Below are 22,122 nucleotides of genomic sequence, written 5' to 3'. Positions count from 1 at the left end.
ATGTCAGGAGAAGTTAAAAAGTTTTTATAAATTAAGTGTAACTGTTCTGCAGCTTCAATAAGTAGGATTTACCCAAAAGGAATTTACAGGATACCTTGGGTTGCAAATACAGAAAGGGAGGGGATACCTCAAACTTCCATTAAGTGAGCCTTATCGCTTGAGTTTGGCCTCGGCCCTTCCCATAGTTCCATGAGTTTGTTTCTAATCCACGAGATGAAGATAGCAGGCCCCAAAGTCGAAGGCACCTGCATTCACAAAATCATTAAGATAATAAAACATGAATGATTTGATTCCAATTAGGTGTGCAACTTGGGTCGGGTCAGGTTTAGCTTTTGCTAAAAAATGAATTGGAATCAACGCGAACCTAAACCAATTTTAGGGTAAAAGCTCAACTCAAATTCCCAAAAAGGGGGCCCGAGTTGCACCCCTAATTCCAATGCCATTGTTCTAAACTTTACATTTTGTAGATGCTACATTTGAGAGTTCAAGATAGTGTTGCGCTTAATCTCAGACTTCGCCGTATTGTAATTCAACCAAGAGCATGTTTTTAATCCAACTATCACTAGTTGCATATCTGTCTGAAGCTTGAATATCCAGGACAAATGTTACTCTATTTACATCACAACTTTGGATCAGCATATACAAAGGGCATCCCTCTAGTTTGGGGGGGTCACAGGCTCTAATCCACTGGTAATCAAAACAAGGGTTAAAGCAGAAAAATAGTGGACTATACAGGCAGTCTAAAGATATCAGTATCTTTTCAGAAGGTAGATTTTATATGGTGTATGCAGGTGAAGCCTAATATTTTCAAAAAGTACTGTGGGGCCCACTTCATAGGATGATCCAAACCGTTCGTATTTTCCATTCCCCATACCGGAAAATCCTCCCTTGAATGGTTGCCGAACAAACGTGACCTCAGTCACCAATATCCGGTCACCGGATTCTAGTATTCAGTCATTGGATTCAATAGGCCTTCCTCATTCGGCTACCAAGTTGGCCATCATGATGATCCAACGGCAAATCTACACCCAATCTAATGGTTAGATCTTACGTATTCTAACAAAGATCTCAAAAGGGGAAAATGTGGAAAATTTTGAATTTGGGCATTTCATACACAAAAAAATCTGCTAGAGTTACTGAAAAAATAATACTTTCTCCATGAACATCACCACTACTCTCTTTATTTTATTTTATTTTTTTCGTAACTCATCTCTTAGCTCAACTGATTTCTTCAAAATTTTGAGGTAGCAATTTGTAGTTGCCAAACTAGCTATAGCAAAGAAAAAAGAAAAAAAAAAGATAATGGGGGATTTAATGGAGATTATCGGTTTTTGCAGACGGAACATGGTGATATCTATGATTGTGTTGATATCAACAAGCAACCTGCTTTAGATCATCCATTGCTTAAGAATCACAAGGTTCAGGTGTGGTAAGAACTTTATTTATGGGAGATTTTTTCCATTTTATATGTAATTACGTCTCACATTATATCCCATGCATATTCCTACAGCTCCTATGATGTGAGCACAAATAGTCCCTAAATAACGTAAGACGAGGCCAGGTGATTGGGGCAGCGCCCTTGAAGTACAAATTGAAGGTTTTTTCATCATGTGAAAATCGCATAGCTTCCATGTTTGAGTGAAATTAATTCACTGATATTAAACTTGGATTTTTATATAAGTTCTTGATCATAGACATTTTTGGTATCATGTACCTTTTAATCTCCGTGTATAGTGAAGCTCTTCAGTTGCCTTAAAACCATGTAGATCTCTTGTGTTTTTCCTTTGTGCTTTTCCTTTGTTTGTTCGCGGGCAGGCTTCTATCATACCCACGATGTATGGTTTTCACAACATTTCTTTTTACTGGCGTATATTAGTTTTTGTGTAGTCTTACCACTTAAAATATCATTGAAAAAACAGAAAAACATGAAAAAAAAAAAGAGGATAACAATTCTAGGAAAATAGTCACTTTTCAAAAAAAAAAACAATTCTAGGAAAAATAGATGTATGGTAAGGAGAGCAACTCACTCGAAGGTACTCTTTGCTCTTTCTATTTTTGCATTAGTGATGGGAAGTTTTCTTATATACAAATGAGACCCAAGTCCTTTCCCAAAGAAATAATTAGAGATGGAGCATGATCAGTTGACAAACAATTGCAAATAGGGCTGAAGAATGGAGGGTGCCCAACAGGAATAGTTCCCATCCGGAGGACTCAAAAGGAAGACCTAATTAGGGCAAAATCTCTCAAATATTGGGATGAAAAATCGTTCTAATATGCCTCAACCCAAATCATCAGACCCAAGTTTAGCTCATGTAAGTCATTTTTCATCAAATTGATTCTTATTATGGTTTCATCTTTTTCAGCTCATGCAGATCATCAGACCCAAACATAAACCCATCAATGGGAGGAAATTAAAAATTTCCAAGGCCTCGCTAGAGACTCCCTCCCTAACTAGACGATAGGCCTCGCTATTAACCAATCTTCTCACTTGATGAAAAGAGAGGGAGGATCCCACCCCTCAATCCAAAATCTCATCAATCCATTGTGCAAACCGGTAAGGATGGAAAGACTTTCCTTTAACCATTTTATAACATTAAAGGAGTCACCTTCAACTATCAAGATTGTTGGTGTCAATCAACCTTATTCCTTGATGAACCGCTCTGATCCCGTCTCATTGGGGTTTGCAATCACAATGGGGCTTTAGAAAGCCCAACTCATTGCACCACTATGGTCACGAAGGAGACCACCTACTCCAAGTCGGCCCGGGATTCCCCCAGCCTGAACCATCAAAGTTCAACTTAAAATAGCCCCTCATAGATGGGTCCCATGCCTGTGTAACAGTCAGCCTCTGCCCATTACTCATGCATACCTCAGACCAACCCCATCACAAGTGATACGCCAACACGAATCAAAATTGGGCAGTGCTCTAACCCAGGAGATTGTCAGTGCTATCACCTTAATGAGTAGGTAACGAGGGATTTTTACTAAAGCCTCTAAAAACCCCGGCGTTCCTCTCTCTTTTTCTATTGTGTTTTTAATGCATTAGCACATTGTGTTTTTAATGCATTAGCACATAACTATATAAAAAAATTGAATACTGATAACTATTACTTTCCTCGAACGTATATCTACGAACAGACGGCGACACATATTATGGAACAGGATTATACCTCAATACGTGGGGACTAAATATTTCAGCCGGCCAATACAGCATGGTTACTACTTGGCTGCGGAACCAACAAGAAAGTATTCAAGCAGGGTGGATGGTAAGCCATCTCTTACCTCTATCAGACTCTGTTTAAAACATGTTCTAATGTATACCAGTTCATTGAAACACAACTTACCTTAAATTATATCAAATTTCTGCTTGTTTACACATTGATTACACCACTTTATATAAGAATGCTTCTTTTTTTCGTTTTTACAATTCCAAATATGTTGCAGGAGCATGTAAATGTGTCTAAGAGGAAGAAAGGGGTGTGTAATTACCAAAACAAGGGTCTCAGGGATTGTGTTTCAGTTATGACACTAAACAGTCTATGAGCTCGACTGTTATGAATAATTTGGACCACTTTGGATTCTCCTAAATACTATTTGTAAATAGGGATTTTCTAAGCAATTTCAGGAAAAGCACTTTGCAGCTCACTTTGCAGGAGAGAACAGCTACACAGGCTCACTCTGTCTTATTTATTTAATGCATTTGACGTGGCTATTCTCTCCTGCAAAAGTGAGCCACAAAATGGCTTTCCGCAAAATTTCCTAGCAAATCCCTTGGAAATAATATTTATATGCATATAGCGTAATTTCTCATATATATGATGTGAAACATGTTGCAATAGTGTTTTCTTTTTTTGAATGGTATACATGTTACAATAGTTAAATAGGTATCTTAGTCAATGGCTGCCAATGTGGCTTTAATTAGTGTCCCATTTGCAAATAAAACTTACATAAAATAATCTTTTTTTAATTACCATAAAATAATCTTATTTGCCAATATAGACCAATTTTGTGTTACATTACAGAGAAATTGGGCACAGAATAAATGAAAATGGGTTTTTTAATCTAGAAAAAATAGGATGATATTGAGAGGAGATAATTGGATTTTTTCCAATAAGAAAATTAAAGTATGGGCTACAGTTGTAGGAGGTTTTATTCTTGTCAAGGATGTCAGCTCTTGGTGTTTTTTCCAAATATGTTTTAAATTTGTAACACAGGATAAAATTATTAGAGTTTTTATCTACTCTTCAAACGACTAGACTCGATTCTTTTTCTTTTTATTTTATTTTTTTGCAGCGTAAAAATCCATATATTTGAAATCTTATTGGATCTTGCAGATACAGACATCACTTTTCGGGGACAGTAAAACTCGACTGTATACATTCTGGACTGTAAGCTTGCAAAACCCCCTTTTTTTATAAGTAAGCTGGGATTGAACTTCCGACCGCCGGGTTGAAGAACAAAGCACTTAAAAAAACCTCTTAGCCCATGATTTAGTCTCGCTAATCGAGTAACTAATTATTTGTTCTGTTCACCAACAGATAGATGCTTTCCACGGAAGAGGTTGCTACAATATTGGATGCCCAGGGTTTGTACAAGTTAGCCAAATGATAACCCTTGGCATGGTTCTACCCGTTTCTACCTACGATGGAGACCAATCTTTCATCCATCTCCACGTAAGAAAGGTTAAAAAAAATTAAACTCCTTTGTTGTCAATACATCTAAGGAAAATTTTCAAGTGCTAGTTAAGGGCCATTTAATAATGGTACGAACTATCTCCATCTCATAGTCTTACATCCAAGCATTGTTAAAAACACTGCTTAAACACTAATTCAGTCATTTATCGATTAGCCTTAGTGGAATCTGATGTAGGACGTTCCTTACATCTTTAGGTCTCTTAGTTTGGTAGTTAGTTGGTAGTTAGTGTGAGTTGTAATTAGAATTCCTGTTAAGATAGGAGTCCTAGTCCTAGTTAGGTTTGAAAAGACATGGTTTCAGTCAAGTTAGGAAAGAAAATTCAATCTCTATAAATGAGAATTTATATGATGCCCGACCGTCAAAACATAAAGGGCGCATATAGACAAAACCTGCTGCCTTGAGAACTGAACCAAGGAAAAGTCAAAAAAGGGGGTTTCTCTTGGATTAAAAATCAAGGGAGAGATGGTTCTCTCTCCCCGCCCTTTAGGTTTTGACGGTCGGGCACCATATAAGTTCTCTCTATAAATAATGGACTTAAGTGTTGAGGAAGTTTTCCCACTGAATGAAAATTGAATGGTGGTTTCTTTATCCTCCGGATTCAAGGGTTTTCATCAGAGGGAGACGATCTCTCTTCTTTTATTTCCCCTTCCCTTTCAAACTTTCGCCGTGATCAAATTGCATTCACCATAGCCAAATTCTCAAGTTTGAGCATGTCTTCTTCCTACTATGTCAATCAAAACTCATGTTACGTGCCCAATTTAATCAAAATTTGGCAGCGCCAATCGCATCGACTCATTTTTACCTTTGCCAAGTTCCCGATCAAGTTCAAGTTTCGAAATACTGGTTTATGATGACATGCAGAGTGGTGTTGAGGTTTTCATGTAAGTATTTATAAAGAAGATTTTGCTCATGTGTTCTTGAATCCAAACCATGAAAACTTTGCATGATTTGTACCAAAATATCAAATGGGATTTCTGGCAAGGTTTTAAATGTCGGTTTCGTCGGCCGAAATCAAGTAAAACTTAGTATGTATCCATTCTCTTATGTTGGGAAAGTTGGCTTGTTTCCTATGCTTGGTTTCCATTTTCATGAGAAGCAAAACAGGAAACTCTCTGTTTTTTAGGTTTTTAGAAAACTAAAGGATATATATAATTCTTCTTCTCCAATGACAAGAAATGTTGAGGAAAGAGTGGCCCCGTGAGAGAAAACCGACCATAGGTTTCTCGTGGGGCTTGAGATAATAAGGGATAGAGAAAGAGAGAAAAATGAGAGAGGAGGCTTTCTTCTTTGGTTTTTTCTTGGATTTTTCTCAGGTTACTCTCCTATGTACTGTCTTGGTTGAAAATCAAGGGAAAGGGTTGCAGGTTTGTGGGTTTCATATTATTGCTCATGCACGTAGTCATCTTAGCCGAACCATGTAAAATCTCGGTGTTCATATTGCGGTTTGTGTTTCTTTTCATGTTTCTGTTTATTTGTGCACGATTGGATCGGATTTGCAAGGCGGATTTTCTCAACATCTTACCATTATTGTTTCAGCTAAACATCAAATGTGTTTCTTACACTTTTGAATATTAATGTTACTGCATGATAATAGGATTTAAAAAGAGGAAATTGGTGGTTGATATGGTAAACAACTGAAGAGTTGGGATTTGGCCAAAGGAACTCTTCAAGAACTTAGCTGAGAACTCTTCCTCGATTGCATGGGGTGGTCAGACATACTGCTCGGGTAGTCCTCCGATGGGAAGCGGAAAGTCCGCTTCATTAGGAACTAAAAAGGCATGTTACCTTGGTGGGATTCAGCTAATGGATAAATCCATGAATTTCTACGACCCTGACCTTGATCATATTAGTAAGGTTGAAGACAAATGCTATAATTTATATCGTCCGGATGTCGAACAAGGTAACTTTGGCTTCTATATAGGTCAACTGACTTTGTGCTTATAAAATCATTATTTGCCTATCAAATTAAATAAGGAACATGATTAAGTGTGACTAATCTCTTCAAGCTTTTATGAGGTTACCCAAACTACTCTCTCTTTTAATTTCTTTTAGGCCATGTTTGGCAACCTTGAAAAAATATTCCATGAAATATATATGGGGGCAGTTGTGACTTGTGAGAGATGGACAGGAGAGGGAGAAACTTGAGAGGGCGTGAGCGTGGCGAGCACGAAAAGCTACAAAAAATCAGGAAAACAAAATAACAATTTTAAGTAGGTAGTATTACTTTTATCCTGAAAAGTTAAAAACAGCCCAAGACATACATGAGAGTGATGCTTGCATTCATTATGTGACGACGAAGCTCAAAATGCAATGCAACATGGTCAAATGTCAGGAGAAGTTAAAAAGATTCTATAGATTAAGTGTAACTGTTCTGCAGCTTCAATAAGTAGGATTTACCCAAAAGGAATTTACAGGATAGATTGGGTTGCAAATACAGGAAGGGGGGAGATACCTCAAACTTCCATTAAGTGAGCCTTATCGCTTGAGTTTGGCATCGGCCCTTCCCATAGTTCCATGAGTTCATTTCTAATCCACGAGATGAAGATAACAGGCCCTAAAGTCGAAGGCACCTGCATTCACAAAATCATTAAGATAATAACACATGAATAAGTTGATTCCAATTAGGCATGCAACTTGGGTCGTGTCGGGTTAAGCTTTTGCTAAAAAAAAGGGAATTGGAATCAACCCGAACCCGACCCGATTTTATGGTAACAGCTCAACTCGAATTCCCAAAAACGAACCCAAGTTGCACTTTCCAATGCGCCATTGTTCTACACTACATTTAGTAGATGCTACATTGGGTTGTTAAAAATAGGGTTGCACATTAATATCAGGCTTCAGCATGTTGTAATTCAACCAAGAGCATGTTTCTGTGAAACAACCAAGCACTCCAAAAGAAGCTTAAGCTGTTAGATTTGGTCTTATTTAGGCCCAAACCTATGATTTGGCCGACACTTCGAATTTATTGCCGACTCACGTGTCCGACACAACGCGCGTGCCCAGACGTGTCGACACTCCTTTGGACACATTTACTTGTATTGCTAGAAGTGTTAGACTTAATGTGGGTGTGTGGACATGTTTTTGTACCGTGTCAAGTGTGACATTCTGTTTTTTTATTGAATATTGTGTTTACCTCATTTAGACCAAGGAAGCAGGATTCGTACCCAGAGTTGGGGATTCGCGAATCCCCGAATCGCGAATCCGAATCGTGATTCGATTCGAATCCCCGATTCTGGGGAACCCCGATTCCCAATTTTGGGAACCCCGATTCTCAATTTTGGGAAACCCCGATTCCCACTTTATAGGAACCCCGATTCCCAGGCGATTCCCTGCGAATCCCCAGCGAATCCCAACTCCCCACGACTCTCAGCGATTCCCCGACGAATCCCCGACGATTCCCCGACGAATCCCTTGCGAATCCCCGTCGACTCTCTGGCAAACCCACGATTCCCGGTTCCCACCATCCCAGGAGCCTTTGATTCCCGCTTTCGAATCCCGCTTTCGATTCCCGCCTTGGCAACCTTGATTTAGACAACTCGTATCCATGTCGAAACTGGACACACGAATCCATATCCACAAATCATGATTACATATACTTTCTATTTTAGCCGTGTCCCTGTTTCTAAAGTTTAGGGGTTTCCCGTGTCCAACACTCCGTGTCTGTGTCAACACACGACACTCGTGTCCGTGTCCACAATTCATAGGCCGAAACTAATTATTGGACCGAAAGTTGCACTAACTAATCGGCTGGGGACTCCACCATCGGTTGTTATAATCTAAAACAAACACGGCCCTTAATCATTTATACTTCAACCTCTCTCTCTCTCTCTCTCTCTCTCTCTCTCTCTCTCTCTCTCTCTCTCTCTCTCACACACACACACACACACACACACACACACACATGTGGCCCCTCTTTTTTCGGTTGCCATACACGTGGATTTTTAATATAAAGGAATTGTTGGGTTTTGAACCCAGGACCTTCCCTGAGGCAATAGCTCCGATACCATGTGAAACAACCACTCACTCCAAAAGCTTAAGCTGTTAGAGTTTACTTCAACAGTTTCTAATCCAACTATCGCTAGTTGTATCTCGGTGGGAAGCTTGAATATCCAAGACATTTACTCTATTTACATCAGAACTTTGGATAGGCAAATACAACCCTCTAGTTAGGGGCGGTCACACAGGTCCTCTCTTTATCTGACAGATTTTTCCTTGGCTGTAACTATTCCCAAAAAAGCTATCAATAGTCATTCAGACAATTAAAATAGAGTGAGTAAATACAAACAAGGGAGTCCTGATATTATCTATACAATTATAAAGGAAAAAAATAAAGGAATCTTTCGCCCTCACATTTTTTACCATCCATTCCCAAAAAAAGCCTTCTCTTTAATTAAGTCCCCTTTTGACCAGCTCTCTCTCTCTCTCTCATGGTTCTCTCTCTCTAAAATCTCTTGTTAATTAAAAGTCCCATAATTATGCATCTCTAAAGAGAAGGAAACATTTATGTTATGTTACAAATCTAATTGGATTTCAGAGAGAGACAGAAAGAGAACGAGAGAGAAAGGATCATGGGAGTTAAAACAATTTAAACACATTCTAAAATGGAGAAAAAGAGAGAACAAGGAAAGACTTTAGCCTTAAACCTGTAAAGCGGGTTATTAGAGAGAAGTAATTAAAAAAAGACATAAATGTGGGAAAGAGAGGAAATTTAAGTCAACAAGAGAAATAAAGAGATGTGTGTTCATGAGTGAAGAGATGTTGGGAAATAGAGCGAGAAGGAAAGAAAGCTAAATCATTTGTCTTTGTGCCTGTGTGGAGAGATTACAAAAAACAAAGAGAGAGAGAGAGAGCTTGACTTGTGTGTAGGTGCATGAGAGAGAGTGGTTAGAGGGATATCTTAGGGAGAGAAGATAACATCTCATGCAAAGAGGGGAGAAGGCAATAGGAGAGATTTTTGTAGCCATTTAGCGGGAGACTAAACATTGAGTGGGTTTGTGTTGACATGTACGTGTGTGCGCATGCATGTGTGTGCGTGTGCGTGTGCGTGTGTGTGTGTGTGAGTGTGTGTGTGTGTGTGTGTGTGTGTGTGAGAGAGAGAGAGAGAGAGAGAGAGAGAGAGAGAGACTTAAGACATGATCTGCAAGGCTTCTTATCCTCTCCTGCAAAATCTTGGAGCAATGGACTGATGAGAATCTATTGAAGCGACTCCGAGTCGGTCCGCAAAATCTCATCAAATCCCATCATTTACGTGAAGATGAAAAAAAACAGAATGGCAGGAAAAAAATCTCATCAAATCCTACATCTCGGTCTTCCTTTTTCTCTTTTAATGAATTTGTCACCATTCAAAAAAAAATGAAAAATTACAGAAACAGGCTTGCTGGCCTTGTTTACCAAACGGCCTTTTAGGCATTCTGTTGCCCTTCTCATTCTCTGCTCTTAGAAAAATGGCAGAAACCATTTTGATAATGGTTGCCGAACACGCCCTTAAATGTAAGAGGGAATTTAATTCATTTCAAAAGCAAGAGAAATTGAGAGGGGAAATGATTAGAGAAAGAAAGAGATGTGTCCAAAAGTGGAGGGAAAGAGAGTGATTAGCTGGAGACTTCGAGGAGAAATAAAATGTATCCTTTATAGAGAGAGGGAGGAAGGGTTTTACAGGAATTTAGTGGGAGACTAAGTGTTGAATGTGTGTGTGAACGAGAGGTAATGAGAGAGATTTCAAGAGAGTTTAGTGGACGACATGCCGTCAAGTGTGTATGAGGGAGGTAACAGAGTGATTTCAAGGGAGTTTAAGAGATATAACACCAGGTGGCTGCATGAGAGAGAGAGAGAGAGAGAGAGAGAGTAGGATGATTTCTAAAGAACACTCTAGAGTCCTATAAGTGCCAGATGTGATTGGGTTAGTTGATCTAGCCAACAACACGAGTTCGGCCCACTGTTGTTGGCTTCACCTTGATTAGATGAACCTGAGCCCTTGATCTATAGCCCTTGTTTAGCGTACAAACAAGAGAAGCTAAAGCATTAATTTTTATCAGCCTTGTCTTACAAATGTGACGTCTGTCTGAAATGGAACCTGGACCAAATGGGATTCCTCATGAAGATCCATTAGATCAAAGGTTCTTATGTCCCCTGTGCGACCCAATGTTGACTATTAAGAACATAGTTTCAAAACTTCCTGCACCAGCGTTGACTAGCCAGAGTTGACTCCCTTTTACCTTGGGCGAGTTCTTGTCCAAGTCCGAGTTTTTCCCTACAAATACAGTCAAAAGTTCTTTGGCTCCCCGAGTTATGATCGCGTAAACCGTGTACTCGACCGTGTGAACCAAGCACTTGATCACCCTATGCCAAATCGATTAGGATTTGCATTGGACCCATTGTAGCCTGCATAAGATTCAATCGTGAAGGTGATCGTCCACCTTTTCAATCTCAAGAGGAAGCAATCAATTCCTTTGTTGATAACACTTGTTCCGAACATTCTTGTGGCATCCTTTCGCTATTGGCCAGAGAAATACAAACCTTCCGTTGTTTCCTTGTCTGCTTAACCTTTCCAATATTCAAATTGAAACAATCAAGTTTCAGTTCTTAGTATGCATAGGTCTATGGCCTTCAACTCAACTCAACTCAACAAACCCTTTGTCCCAAACTAGTTGGGGTCGGCTAAAACCGACTCAACAAAGTCTACGGCCTTGATCTTCTTTTTTTTTGGAAAATGATGGTCTTGATCTTAAAACCAACTTTTGGGAGTCATTTTAAGGAATAGGGAATTAGGGTTATGGGGTCAACTAAGTATTTATAGTTCCATTAAATAAGTAAGGTTTTGGGTTTAGCTAAGTATTTACATTTGGGAAATGATATCAACAATGCAAAGTTTTATTAAGATGCGCGAAGCATCTTGTCGTTTTGTATTTAAAGAAAGAGCTGTCAGAAGGATATTACAGTTCTCAAAAACTCTTACAAGCTCTTTAAATACTAAACGACAAGATACTTTTTTTTGGTACGAAACAACAAGATGCTTCGTGCATCTTATTAAAATAGTGCAGTGCCAATATCATTTCCCTTATATTTTCATTAAATATGTTACCCTAGTTTATGGGAATAAGGGAATATGAAATAGGGTTTTGGGCTATGTCACAAATATCTCCGATATTTTCAAAATATCGCGTTTTTATGGCAACATTTTGATAAAAAGACTAAATCCTGAAAAAATCCAGAGATTTTAAAAATATAGTGATATTTGCGTTTTTATCATAAAATATCGTGATATTATCACGATAGTATCCTGTCATTTTTACAATATTTTTATTTTATGTTTTTTGTTACATTTTATATATTTTTTAAATAATTTAATTTTTGTCGTTTTTTCCCAATATAAACCCGAAAAAAATTAAAAAAATATATATATTCCGAGATTTTTCCTTCCCGAGAACGATATTTGTAATAGGGTTTGGGTTTAGGTAAGAATATATAAATAATATTTAATATTTGAGAAAACGGTTCCTACACATATGTGTAGAGAGTTCTCTACACACTAGCTTAAAATACAGTGGGGGCCCACATTGTTTGGGTGATCCAAGCCATCCATTTTAAAGGCCCTCACATAGATAGGGTGTCTACAAAAAATCAGATCCATAGGATCATCCCAACCCTACGATTTGTGGAGGTAAAATGGATGTCTTTAAACCTTCACAAATTAGTCCATTTTTTGCCTCCACAGTTCGAATGGTTAGGATGATCCTATGGATCTGATTTTTTGTGGACACCCTATCTATGTGAGGGCCTTAAAAATGACCGGTTTGGATCACCCAAATAATGTGGCCCCCAATGTATTTTAAGCTAGTGTGTAGATAATTTATCTACACATATGTGTAGGAACCGTTTTCTCTTAATATTTATACTAACTATTAAGGTAAGTTATAAAGCTATTATTTATAACCTAAGGAATTAAGGCTTAAAATCTTGGCATTTCGTCTTACCTAACCAACGGTGAAGATGACGACAATACAAAGTTCATGGAGAAGATTTCAAGCCGCCTCATGATTCTAAACCTCCTCAATAGGAACAACAACTCCCTCGCGATTTTGAATTTCATGATGAAGATAGCGAACCTCACAGGGACATAGTTTATAGAATGGAATCCCCCTCCCCCTCTTATTTTTCCCCCTTTTTGAAATAGTGCATGCAAAATGTCAACATTTTGCACGAGGAATCCATGTCCATTGTTTTAAAGTTCGACCGAAATCCGAAATTTGGGTTTCGGTCGAGACCGAAAACCGAAATCACGAGTGCCCGAAACAGGACTTTATTTCGACAGAAATTTCGTCCGAAATTTTAGGAAATTTGACCAAAAAATCTCGATTTTTTTATTTGTTTTTAGGGAAAATTACATTTACACCCCCTCTAGTTTCTGACACATTCAACTCTAACCCCTTAACGTGACATGTACACCCCTTAACGTGACAGAGTAGACGGCGAGGCAAAAATGACCAAAATGCCCTCGTCTTCCCCAACTGAAAATTTGAAAATTAGGGTTTGATTCAAACCCTTATTTATTTATCAACATAAACCCTCGATTTAGGAGTTTTATTTCTCTTCATTCACACCATTATCATGATTTGCACATAAACCCTAATATTTTAGGGCTTTTTTTGTTTTTATCAATACTTTTTTCTTGAAATGTGGGTTTGATGTAGCCATGGGGTGGCATTTCATTGTCAGTGGTGGAGGTAGCGGCGGTGGCCAGAGATGGCGAAGGTGGCGGTGGTCGGAGGTGCGACGGCAGCGGTGGGAAATGGTATAACCCTAATCCCTCTGCATATGAGGGTATTTCTGTCCTCAAAATATTAACCATGGTTAGTTTCAGTCTTTCCGTCAGTTTAAACTGACGGATTCTTGACAAAGGGGGTGTACTTGTCACGTTTTGAAACCTTAGGGGGTGTACTTGTCACGTTTTGAAAGTCAGGGTTAGAGTTGAATGTGTCAGAAACTAGAGGGGTGTAAATGTAATTTTCCCTTCTTTTTATTAATTTCCCAAAATTTCAACCGAAATTACCGAGATTCGTAATAAGTAAAATATTTTTTTTTAAATTCCGACGGATTTCGGCCAAAATTTCGGTGAGGTGAGGTCCGAAACCAGCACTGAAACCGAAATTTAAAACCATGTCCATGTCGACTTCTTTCACAAGTTCTTTAATCAAAGGCACACTTTGTTGATTATTTCAATTAGGTTGACCCTTTCCATATCAATATTTCGGAGTTTCTGAACTACATTTGTACCTTTTAGGTCATGTCGAACAAAATATTAATAACATAAGGCCAAAATAACTGAAATTTCAACTGCCATCTTGTAACAATGTGATTCTAGTTGGACCTTATCTCGGTCCCGACATATGTCGCCCTTTCCATGTCAACATTTTGGAGTTTCTAAACTACATTTGTAACTTTTCAGTCATGTCAACCAAAATGTTACCAACATCAGACCAAAATAACCGAAATGTACAATTTTGTAACAATGTGATTCTTGCTGGATTTTGTGTCGATCACGACCAATGTTGGCATATCATGGATACAAAACATTAGAGAGGGGAATGTAGTGCAAGTTATCACTGATATCCATTCTAGTTATGTCAATGCAGGGAAGAAGTTAATGGAGAAAATGATGAAATTATATTGGAATACTTATATTCCTCGCTGCATTGACTTGATGGAATGCCTGTATTGCTCGCTGCATTGACTTGATGCTATAGAACATACTAAGTTGAAAGCGCACACCGAGAGCAATCAAAATTCTAGGCAAATAACAAAGTTTGCTTATGGGCATCCATCAGGGTTTAGCTTGATGAGAACCTATACAAAGAAGCGCGAGTGTCGCCGTCCTGCAGCTACTAGATTTGGCATGGCCTATCGCTCTTTGCAGAGCTTGTATTTGTATAAGCAGAAGCAATCTCTCGTATCATTATTTTCCTCTAAGACTTTTACTAAGAGTGCTTATGCCAAAAAGGTTGAGGGCATAAAGGCACGTTCAACAGTATTGTTTGACCCAACCTTTTTGGCAACATCTAGCCTTTTGCATTAAGACAATTTCCATTTATTAGTGTCCTTCGAGAGGTGGATTCGGAGGAGAGCCTACTGTGAGATTTATTTATGAGCTGATGGATTCAGCTAAGGAAAATATTATGTTTAACAGTATGGGAACCAAAAGAAATTATCTTCCTATTTAGATGAAGATAGACGGGCGATAGACAAAAATGTTAATTAGCAATGCCCACTACCAAGTTGAAGGGAAAGTTTTATAAGACATGTGAGGCTAGCCATGCTGTACGGCTCAGAATGTTGGGCCACCAAAAAGCAGCATGTGCATAAGATGTGTGTAGCGGAGATGCAAATGCTTAAGATGAATGTGCGGCCACACAAGATTAGATAGAATTAAAAATGAACACATCCGTAAAAAGGTGGGGGTGGCACCAATTGAGGAGAAGATGAGAGAGCACCGCTTAAGATGGTTTGGGCATATCCAAAGTAGGCCTTTGGATGCTCCAATGAGAAGAAGTGACTCGTGCCAAGTTGATGGAGTAAAAAGAGGCAGGGGTAGACCGAAACCAACTTGGGCAGAAACAGTGAGGAAAGACTTGATGGATGGGAACATAAACATGACCTTGGATAGGAGAGAATGGAAGAAAATGATCCATGTAGTCCACGTAGACGAACCCAACTAGTGTCAAGATTAGACTTAGTCAATTTGATGAGCGAGGTAGATCCTTTCGCCTTCTTCATGAAAATTTTCTAAAGGATTCATTAGCCGACCCCAACTAGTTTGGGACCAACTAGTTTGGGACAAAGGCTTAGTTGAGTTGAGTTGAGTAGCATTGCCCATTACTTGTACTTGGCTACTACCTAAATCCTCGGCTAAGATACTCAGATGGCTTCTCCAATGTTGATGAGGTAAAAGATAGACTCTACCAGTGAATGGATAGGTTGTTGAACAAGGACACTGAAGATTTATATGACGGGACCAAGGGAGAATTCGGCACCTGCATGGTCATTGATGGAAAGAAGAAGTGCTCTCCAAGTACTTTTTACTTTTTTAGTTTTTATCTATTTAGTTGTTAGTTAATTTGATGCCTTTTTTCATTATTTGTTATCTATTAAAATATCAGTACTTTAGATTCTAAATAATTAGAGTGCATTTGATACAGTAAGTTACTAAGTTCATGTTTTTAGTTGCTATCATTCGTGTAAATTTTGATTTGTGAATAAGATTGTTGATTTTAAAATGGTCTTGATTGAAGATTCGTACAAAAATGATGATTAGACCAAAGCAATATAAGTTAAATGCTAGTCTACGTGAGATTCATCAAGCTACATATCAAGAATTTGATTTGAATATTATCTAAGCAAAAACTGAAATAGTCAGACAAACACAAACGAAGTTGAGCATCTCATACATTGTTGGAAACATACCAGATAAAGAAGAGCGGGTTGAGGAGAGTGGGTCAATATCCCGGCTGCTAGAGCAGTAACCATTCCAATGGCATACCCAGAAAGTGCATACCACACATATTTGTGCCCTTTGAAGGAAGATGCATCCATAGGACTGACAGAATCCCTACTCTTTCGATAATCGAAACAGAGTACCAAAGCTAAAAGCATGCCAGGAATTGCCTAGAAAATCAAAACGGCCAAATTCAATTAGAAATTTGAGAAACTCCTTATTAAGGAAAACCTTCTCTATCCATTGCAAGTTTGCAACTCCCAATTTCTCAAGACATTGAAAATAATGCTTCAGGTCCTGCTAAGTGAGGCTTAGTCTACATAAGTCTAATTTCAAAAGAGCATGCAAAGGCAATCATCAGACACAACAAACAAGCCATGATACCTATATACTTGTACCCGCCCAAAATATCATGCCTGATTTGATACACTACTAGAAACATCATGAATTTTTGTCATTGTCAATTTCGCTATCAAGCTTACCATTCAAAAAAATAGCTATCGTGCTAAAATATATGGCACTCGCATCGAATTAACTATCATGGCTCTTCATTAATATGAATATTTCCAACTAAACAACGTAGAGAAACTCAGGAGTAGGACTCATACCTGACTCGATCGGAGCCTAAATATTAACTATGGCAAGCTGACACATCGAATTAACTATTCAAGTTTTTTGTGTCAAATACATGGTAAATATGAAAATTAAAAAATATATTAGGGCCTAAATTTGGAATCTGGCAGCCGACGTGGTGCTTTGACAAGTCAAGTTTTCGGTTAAAATTTTTGAAAATATGAAAATTGCATATAAATAACAAAAAATCAGCAAAGAAAAGGAAATACACAAAGAAAACATTAATTTTATTACCTCCTATAGCGAATAAAAAATAATACCATTCAAAAAAATTGTACTGATAAAAATATGACCATGATTAACTTCTAATGATTTAGTTGACTTTTCAACCCATATGAGTCACACATGTGGCGAGCCAACTAGGCTGATTTGGCAAAAACTTTATTCATTATTTGATAATCATAGAAGTTTTGACTCAGAAAAACTTTTTCCTAATATGGTACAAGTCATTGAGTCATGCCAAAACTCAGACAAGTTATCATTCTTTTATATTCCTAGCAGAACAAGTCACACCGCCTTTTTACTCGGCGAGAGAAAAATGGTAAATTGGCCAGTTTTCCAGCTGTGATTTTGAGTTTGCAAGTCTTTTTTATGCTATAGCCAATACATTATTGATTTATTTTTCTAAGTTGAATCGAGTGAAGCTTTCAAGTTTTTATTTATATTATGTAAACTACTTATGGTTCAATTCTAAGAGGGATATCTTTCGCTATCTTGGTTCAATTCTACATAAGGAAGGAGAGATTGAAGAGGATGTTAACCATAGAATAAGAGCAGGTTGGTTGAAGTGGAAGCTTGCCTCAGGAGTTCTGTGCGACCGTAAAATCCCTACCAAATTGAAGGGAAAGTTTTATAAGACAATTGTGAGGCCAGCCATGCTGTACGGCTCAGAATGTTGGGCCACCAAGAAGCAACATGAGCATAAGATGAGCGTAGCAAAGATGCGAATGCTTAGACGGATGTGCGGCCACACAAGGTTAGATAGAATTAAAAATGAAGACATTTGTAAAAAGGTGGGGGTGGCACCAATTGAGGAGAAGATGAGAGAGCACAGCTAAAGATGGTTTGGACATGTCCAACGTAGCCCTTTGGATGCTCCGCTGAGAAGAGGCGACTCGTGCCAAATTGATGAAGTAAAAAGAGGTAGGGGCAGACTGAAAACAACTTGTGTAGAAACAGTGAGGAAAGACTTGATAGCTAGGAACATAACAGATAACATGACCTTGGATAGGATAGAATGGAAGAAAATGATCCACGTAGAAGAACCCAACTAGAACCGGGATTAGAGCCGGGTAGATTCCTTTTACCTTCTTCATGAATTTTTTCTAAAGGATTCATTTAGCCGACCCCAACTAGTTTGGGACAAAGGCTTTGTTGAGTTGAGTTGAGTTGATGTCAACTACTTATGGTATAGAATACCCATACTTGTATGCCTTGTCTTTGAAAAGATGTGGAGTCATGGCCTTTTTACTCGGCGAGAGAAAAATGGTAAATCGGCCAGTTTTCCAGCTGTGATTTTGACTTTGCAAGTCTTTTTTATGCTATAGCCAATACATTATTTATTTATTTTTCTAAGTTGAATCGAGTTAAGCTTTCAAGTTTTTATTTATATTATGTAAACTGCTTATGGTATAGGATACCCATACTTGTGTGCCATGTCTTTGAAAAGATGTGGACTCATGGCCTTTTTACTCGGCGAGAGAAAAATGGTAAATCGGCCAGTTTTCCAGCTGTGATTTTGAGTTTGCAAGTCTTTTTATGCTATAGCCAATACATTATTTATTTATTTTTCTAAGTTGAATTGAGTTAAGCTTTCAAGTTTTTATTTATATTATGTAAACTACTTATGGTATAGGATACCCATACTTGTATGCCTTGTCTTTCAAAAGATGTGGAGTCATGTTTCCACTCCCATATCTGTGTCTTTATCCATACAAGAAAATGGCACATGATGCATTCTTCCAAAAAAATGGCACGCAATAAACGTGAACATATTATTCATGCAAAAAATGTGTTTTATGACTAAAATTTTCATGAGGTGACAAGTTTAATATACTAAAGGCGACAACTACATGTTACGGACATTCAATCAATGAACATGATCTCAATGGTGTAAATGGATAGTTGAAAAGGTATTCAACAAAAAATATACTTGACACCAAATCAAACTTTCAAAAGGAATACACGCGCGCGCGCGCACAGCTTTTTTTGAAAATGATGTACACATATAGTTTACAACCAAAATTCACCATGAGGAAGAGAAGCTTTCCTTGATATACATTTTCAGATATACAATATGTAATAGTGCACGTAGCCCAGACAGAAAAATCCATATTATCAATCCAAAAAATAACTCCAGCATTGATGCATATGTGCACGTGTGCATGTTGTACACTAACATGCTAGAGACACGACAGGGGAAACAACAGGACATAAATGTTCGGGGTGATTATAACACTGTTGACATGTGTGCGCTATAAAATGCAGGTCATACATAGGTTGTACAGTTGTCACTACTGTCAACTAACGAGGATCTACTTGCCCAAGCCAACCTGGTGGCATATCATACCCCATTGGAGTACTTTAATTATTCACACTTTGTATTTATCCTCCCGACAAAGATACTATTTATTGCCTTCTAAAACATTGTCGTTGTTCAGATGCATGCAACCCATATATGGAAAACTAAATGCAGCTATAAATATAAGACGACATTACAACATGGCCAGCAATAACACATACAATCTTCAAAGATTTTAAGAGCTGAGGAATAATTACTGCATAAGAGAACAGCATACCATATCGCCGAGACCAAGCATCATGAATTGCCTGGCATTGCTTCCAGGAACCATTCCACCCATCAAATTCCTCGGGAAAACGAGCTTCACCGGGAGCTCAAGCTTCTTCGTGATCAGCTGCAGCCCCGGAAGGCTTAAACTGTTTGCTACTGTGTGAACAGGATTAGAAGCCTGCTGAGTTGCAACCGAAACCATAACGTTCGCACCGAAAAATCTCTCCGAGAAAAAAACCCAGAATATATCATAAACGAACAAGCAAACGAGAAGCAAAGAACAGATCTTAATGTTCGGGAGTCGCACATGGCTAACAAATGCAATACATATCGAAATACCCAACACATTGTTCAACACCCAATGCCCAGAAACAAGCCACGCAAACACGGTTCCCACACTAACCAAAAGCAAAATTCCTTGAGTTCGAGTAAACGATTTCGAACAACAGCGGGATACAAAAGGGTCCATCAACCCAAATTGTGATTTGAAGTATGTGACATAAGGTGAGAGGCAGAAAAAGATGGATGAAGCAGAGGCAATGGCGGTAAAGGCGGTTATGAGTTGGGAGACTGATGAAAAGAGATAGAACATCAAAAGAAGGCTACAGGAGCTCGCGAGCGGGATCATGAGTGCTTGCGACCTATCTAAAGTAATGGATGCTTCAGAGAAATCGCGGTTTCTCTCCATTTCTTTTCCGTAATTTAATGCTCTTGACGCCGATGCAAAAGTCACGGCCACCGCCGTCAAGATTAGGGTTACAGAGGCAGGTTCGAGTAAATACATGAGCTTCCATAAGGATTCCATTTTTTGCATAAAATTACACTATGCTATTTCTTCAATCTATCAGTGTAATGAGTCTAAAAAAACCCTAAAAGCACCGTTTTTTGCTACCAAAACCGTGAAATCGACTCCAATTTTGCATGCAATTACACTTCACTATCTCTACAATCTATCAGTGTAATGAGACTATCGTATTCGTTTTTTCTACGAAGAAAGTGTCACAGTTTCGACACTGCACGCAGAAAAAAAAAAAAAAAAACCCTATAAACACCGTTTTCGCTATTTTTGCTACCAAGAACGTGACATGCCACCGAAACCGAAATTTTTCGGTCGGATGAGAGAGGAGAGATTCAAAAGATTCGAACTATAATTACTGACGGAAAAAACAAAGAAGAGTCGGATTTTGCCCTAATTTACTGTTCCAGATCTAAAACAACCAAATACCTTAAAAAACAAGTGAAATTCAAGCAAAAACCCTAATGCGCGTGAGAAATCTGTCTTCTATTCTCCAAAATCTAACCACCTAGGGTTTCGAACCGAAAGAAATTTGAAACAAAGAGAACAAATCGTTCGAATCAAGAACAGAAGAAATAAAAAACGAGAGAGCGAAATTCGAAGAGATGTGAGAAGAAAGAGGATGGATTAACAATGATACAAACCAGTAGATCTGGAAGAAGAAGAATTAGAATTCATAGCTCGTTCCGCCATGAATCGATGAAGAAATGGTGAGTATAAATTAGAGAGAGGGTTTTGGCCTTTGTCGGGGAGGACTTTGTTTGGACTCGACGGACTCAGAGATGGCCAAATTTTGGTTTATTGTGGCTTTGCTGCAACAGTTCTGCAGAGTAGATGAAATGACGAAAATGCCCTTAGGGGTTTGTTGTTGTGGGACCACCCGTATGATGAACGGTTTGGATCATTTTTCACTGGTGGTCCCAATCTGTAATCTTGCTGGCCAGCTTTTTCCCAATGTATGTTGGTCTTGTACCTAACATACTCGACCTGCTTATTCAACGGCTACGTCTCGTCTATTGATGATCTCACGTATCACATGATATTTCCAGAAGACATGCTTTGACTTCTAGTGAGATCGAAGTTCCTTTGCCTGCGCTACAACCCCAGAGTTGTCACAATATAACGCAATGGGCCTCTCGGCAAAGGGAACAACACCCGGTTCATCCAAGAACTTGAGTAGTCATACTGCCTCCTTCCGCCTAAGTTGTGGAGTCCACTGTGGTTTCTTGGTTGCAACTCCTCCAGCACATTGCCCCATTGCCCAAAGTGAACACAAAACCCAAGTAGGACTTCATGCCATCGACATCAAACTGAAAGTCCGAATCGGAATAGCCAGAAATGACCAAGTCATCTCTACCATACACAAGACAATAATGCTTGGTTCTCCTAAGTACTTGAAAATATGTTTCATTGTCATCCAATGCTCAGGACCAGAGTTTGCCTGAAATGATCCAGATCCTTAATCCATTCAGGGTTCCCAACAAAATCTAAACCAGTTATCTTTGTAGTTCTTTATCTTATAAATGGGGTGTATGGGAGCATGCGGGTCACTTATGATGTTGTACAAGATCTCATCCATGCCACTTTTAAGATGTCTATGTTCATTTGCGTTTCTCAGTTGAAAAAATCAAGGAAAAGATGTAGAAAAAGAAAAATAAAAGATAAAAAAGGAGGAATTGGTTATCATGAAAAAAGAAAGGGGAATGATATCAGTACAAC

The 22,122-nt window shown here is 38.5% G+C and overlaps 1 protein-coding gene across 2 annotated transcripts; it reads right to left on the bottom strand.

The window, feature by feature from the left end:
• Positions 1-3: 3 nt before the first annotated feature.
• Positions 4-21,195, bottom strand: SPPL1 (SIGNAL PEPTIDE PEPTIDASE-LIKE 1). Of its 2 annotated transcripts, XM_077385761.1 has the most exons (4): positions 19,615-21,187; positions 16,153-16,353; positions 7,148-7,265; positions 4-245 (listed from the first exon to the last, which is right to left on the bottom strand). In XM_077385761.1, exons 1-3 carry the CDS (start codon positions 20,419-20,421, stop codon positions 7,149-7,151), a joined length of 1,125 nt encoding a protein of 374 aa, XP_077241876.1. In that variant the 5' UTR covers positions 20,422-21,187; the 3' UTR covers positions 4-245; position 7,148. The 2 variants fall into 2 exon arrangements, with proteins under 2 accessions (XP_077241876.1, XP_077241877.1); XM_077385762.1 differs by lacking the exon at positions 16,153-16,353 and having other exon boundaries at positions 19,615-21,195.
• Positions 21,196-22,122: the final 927 nt, after the last annotated feature.

This window comes from Tasmannia lanceolata, unplaced genomic scaffold (genome assembly GCF_043159265.1).
Source record: "Tasmannia lanceolata isolate RefF3 unplaced genomic scaffold, GAP_Taslan_0.1 ptg000007l, whole genome shotgun sequence".
Taxonomy (NCBI): Eukaryota; Viridiplantae; Streptophyta; class Magnoliopsida; order Canellales; family Winteraceae; genus Tasmannia; species Tasmannia lanceolata.
The sequence above is the reverse complement of the archived record's forward strand: the minus strand, read 5'-3'. Positions and strand labels throughout refer to the sequence as shown.

Coding starts and splice junctions, on each gene's coding strand:
- SPPL1 (XM_077385761.1), bottom strand. CDS start 20,421: ATGCAAAAAATGGAATCCTTATGGAAGCTCATGTATTTACTCGAACCT. Junction 16,354..19,614: donor TGCTTGGTCTCGGCGATATG/GTATGCTGTTCT, acceptor TTGATTTTCTAG/GCAATTCCTGGCATGCTTTT. Junction 7,266..16,152: donor AACCCGCTCTTCTTTATCTG/GTATGTTTCCAA, acceptor TTGTGAATGCAG/GTGCCTTCGACTTTAGGGCC.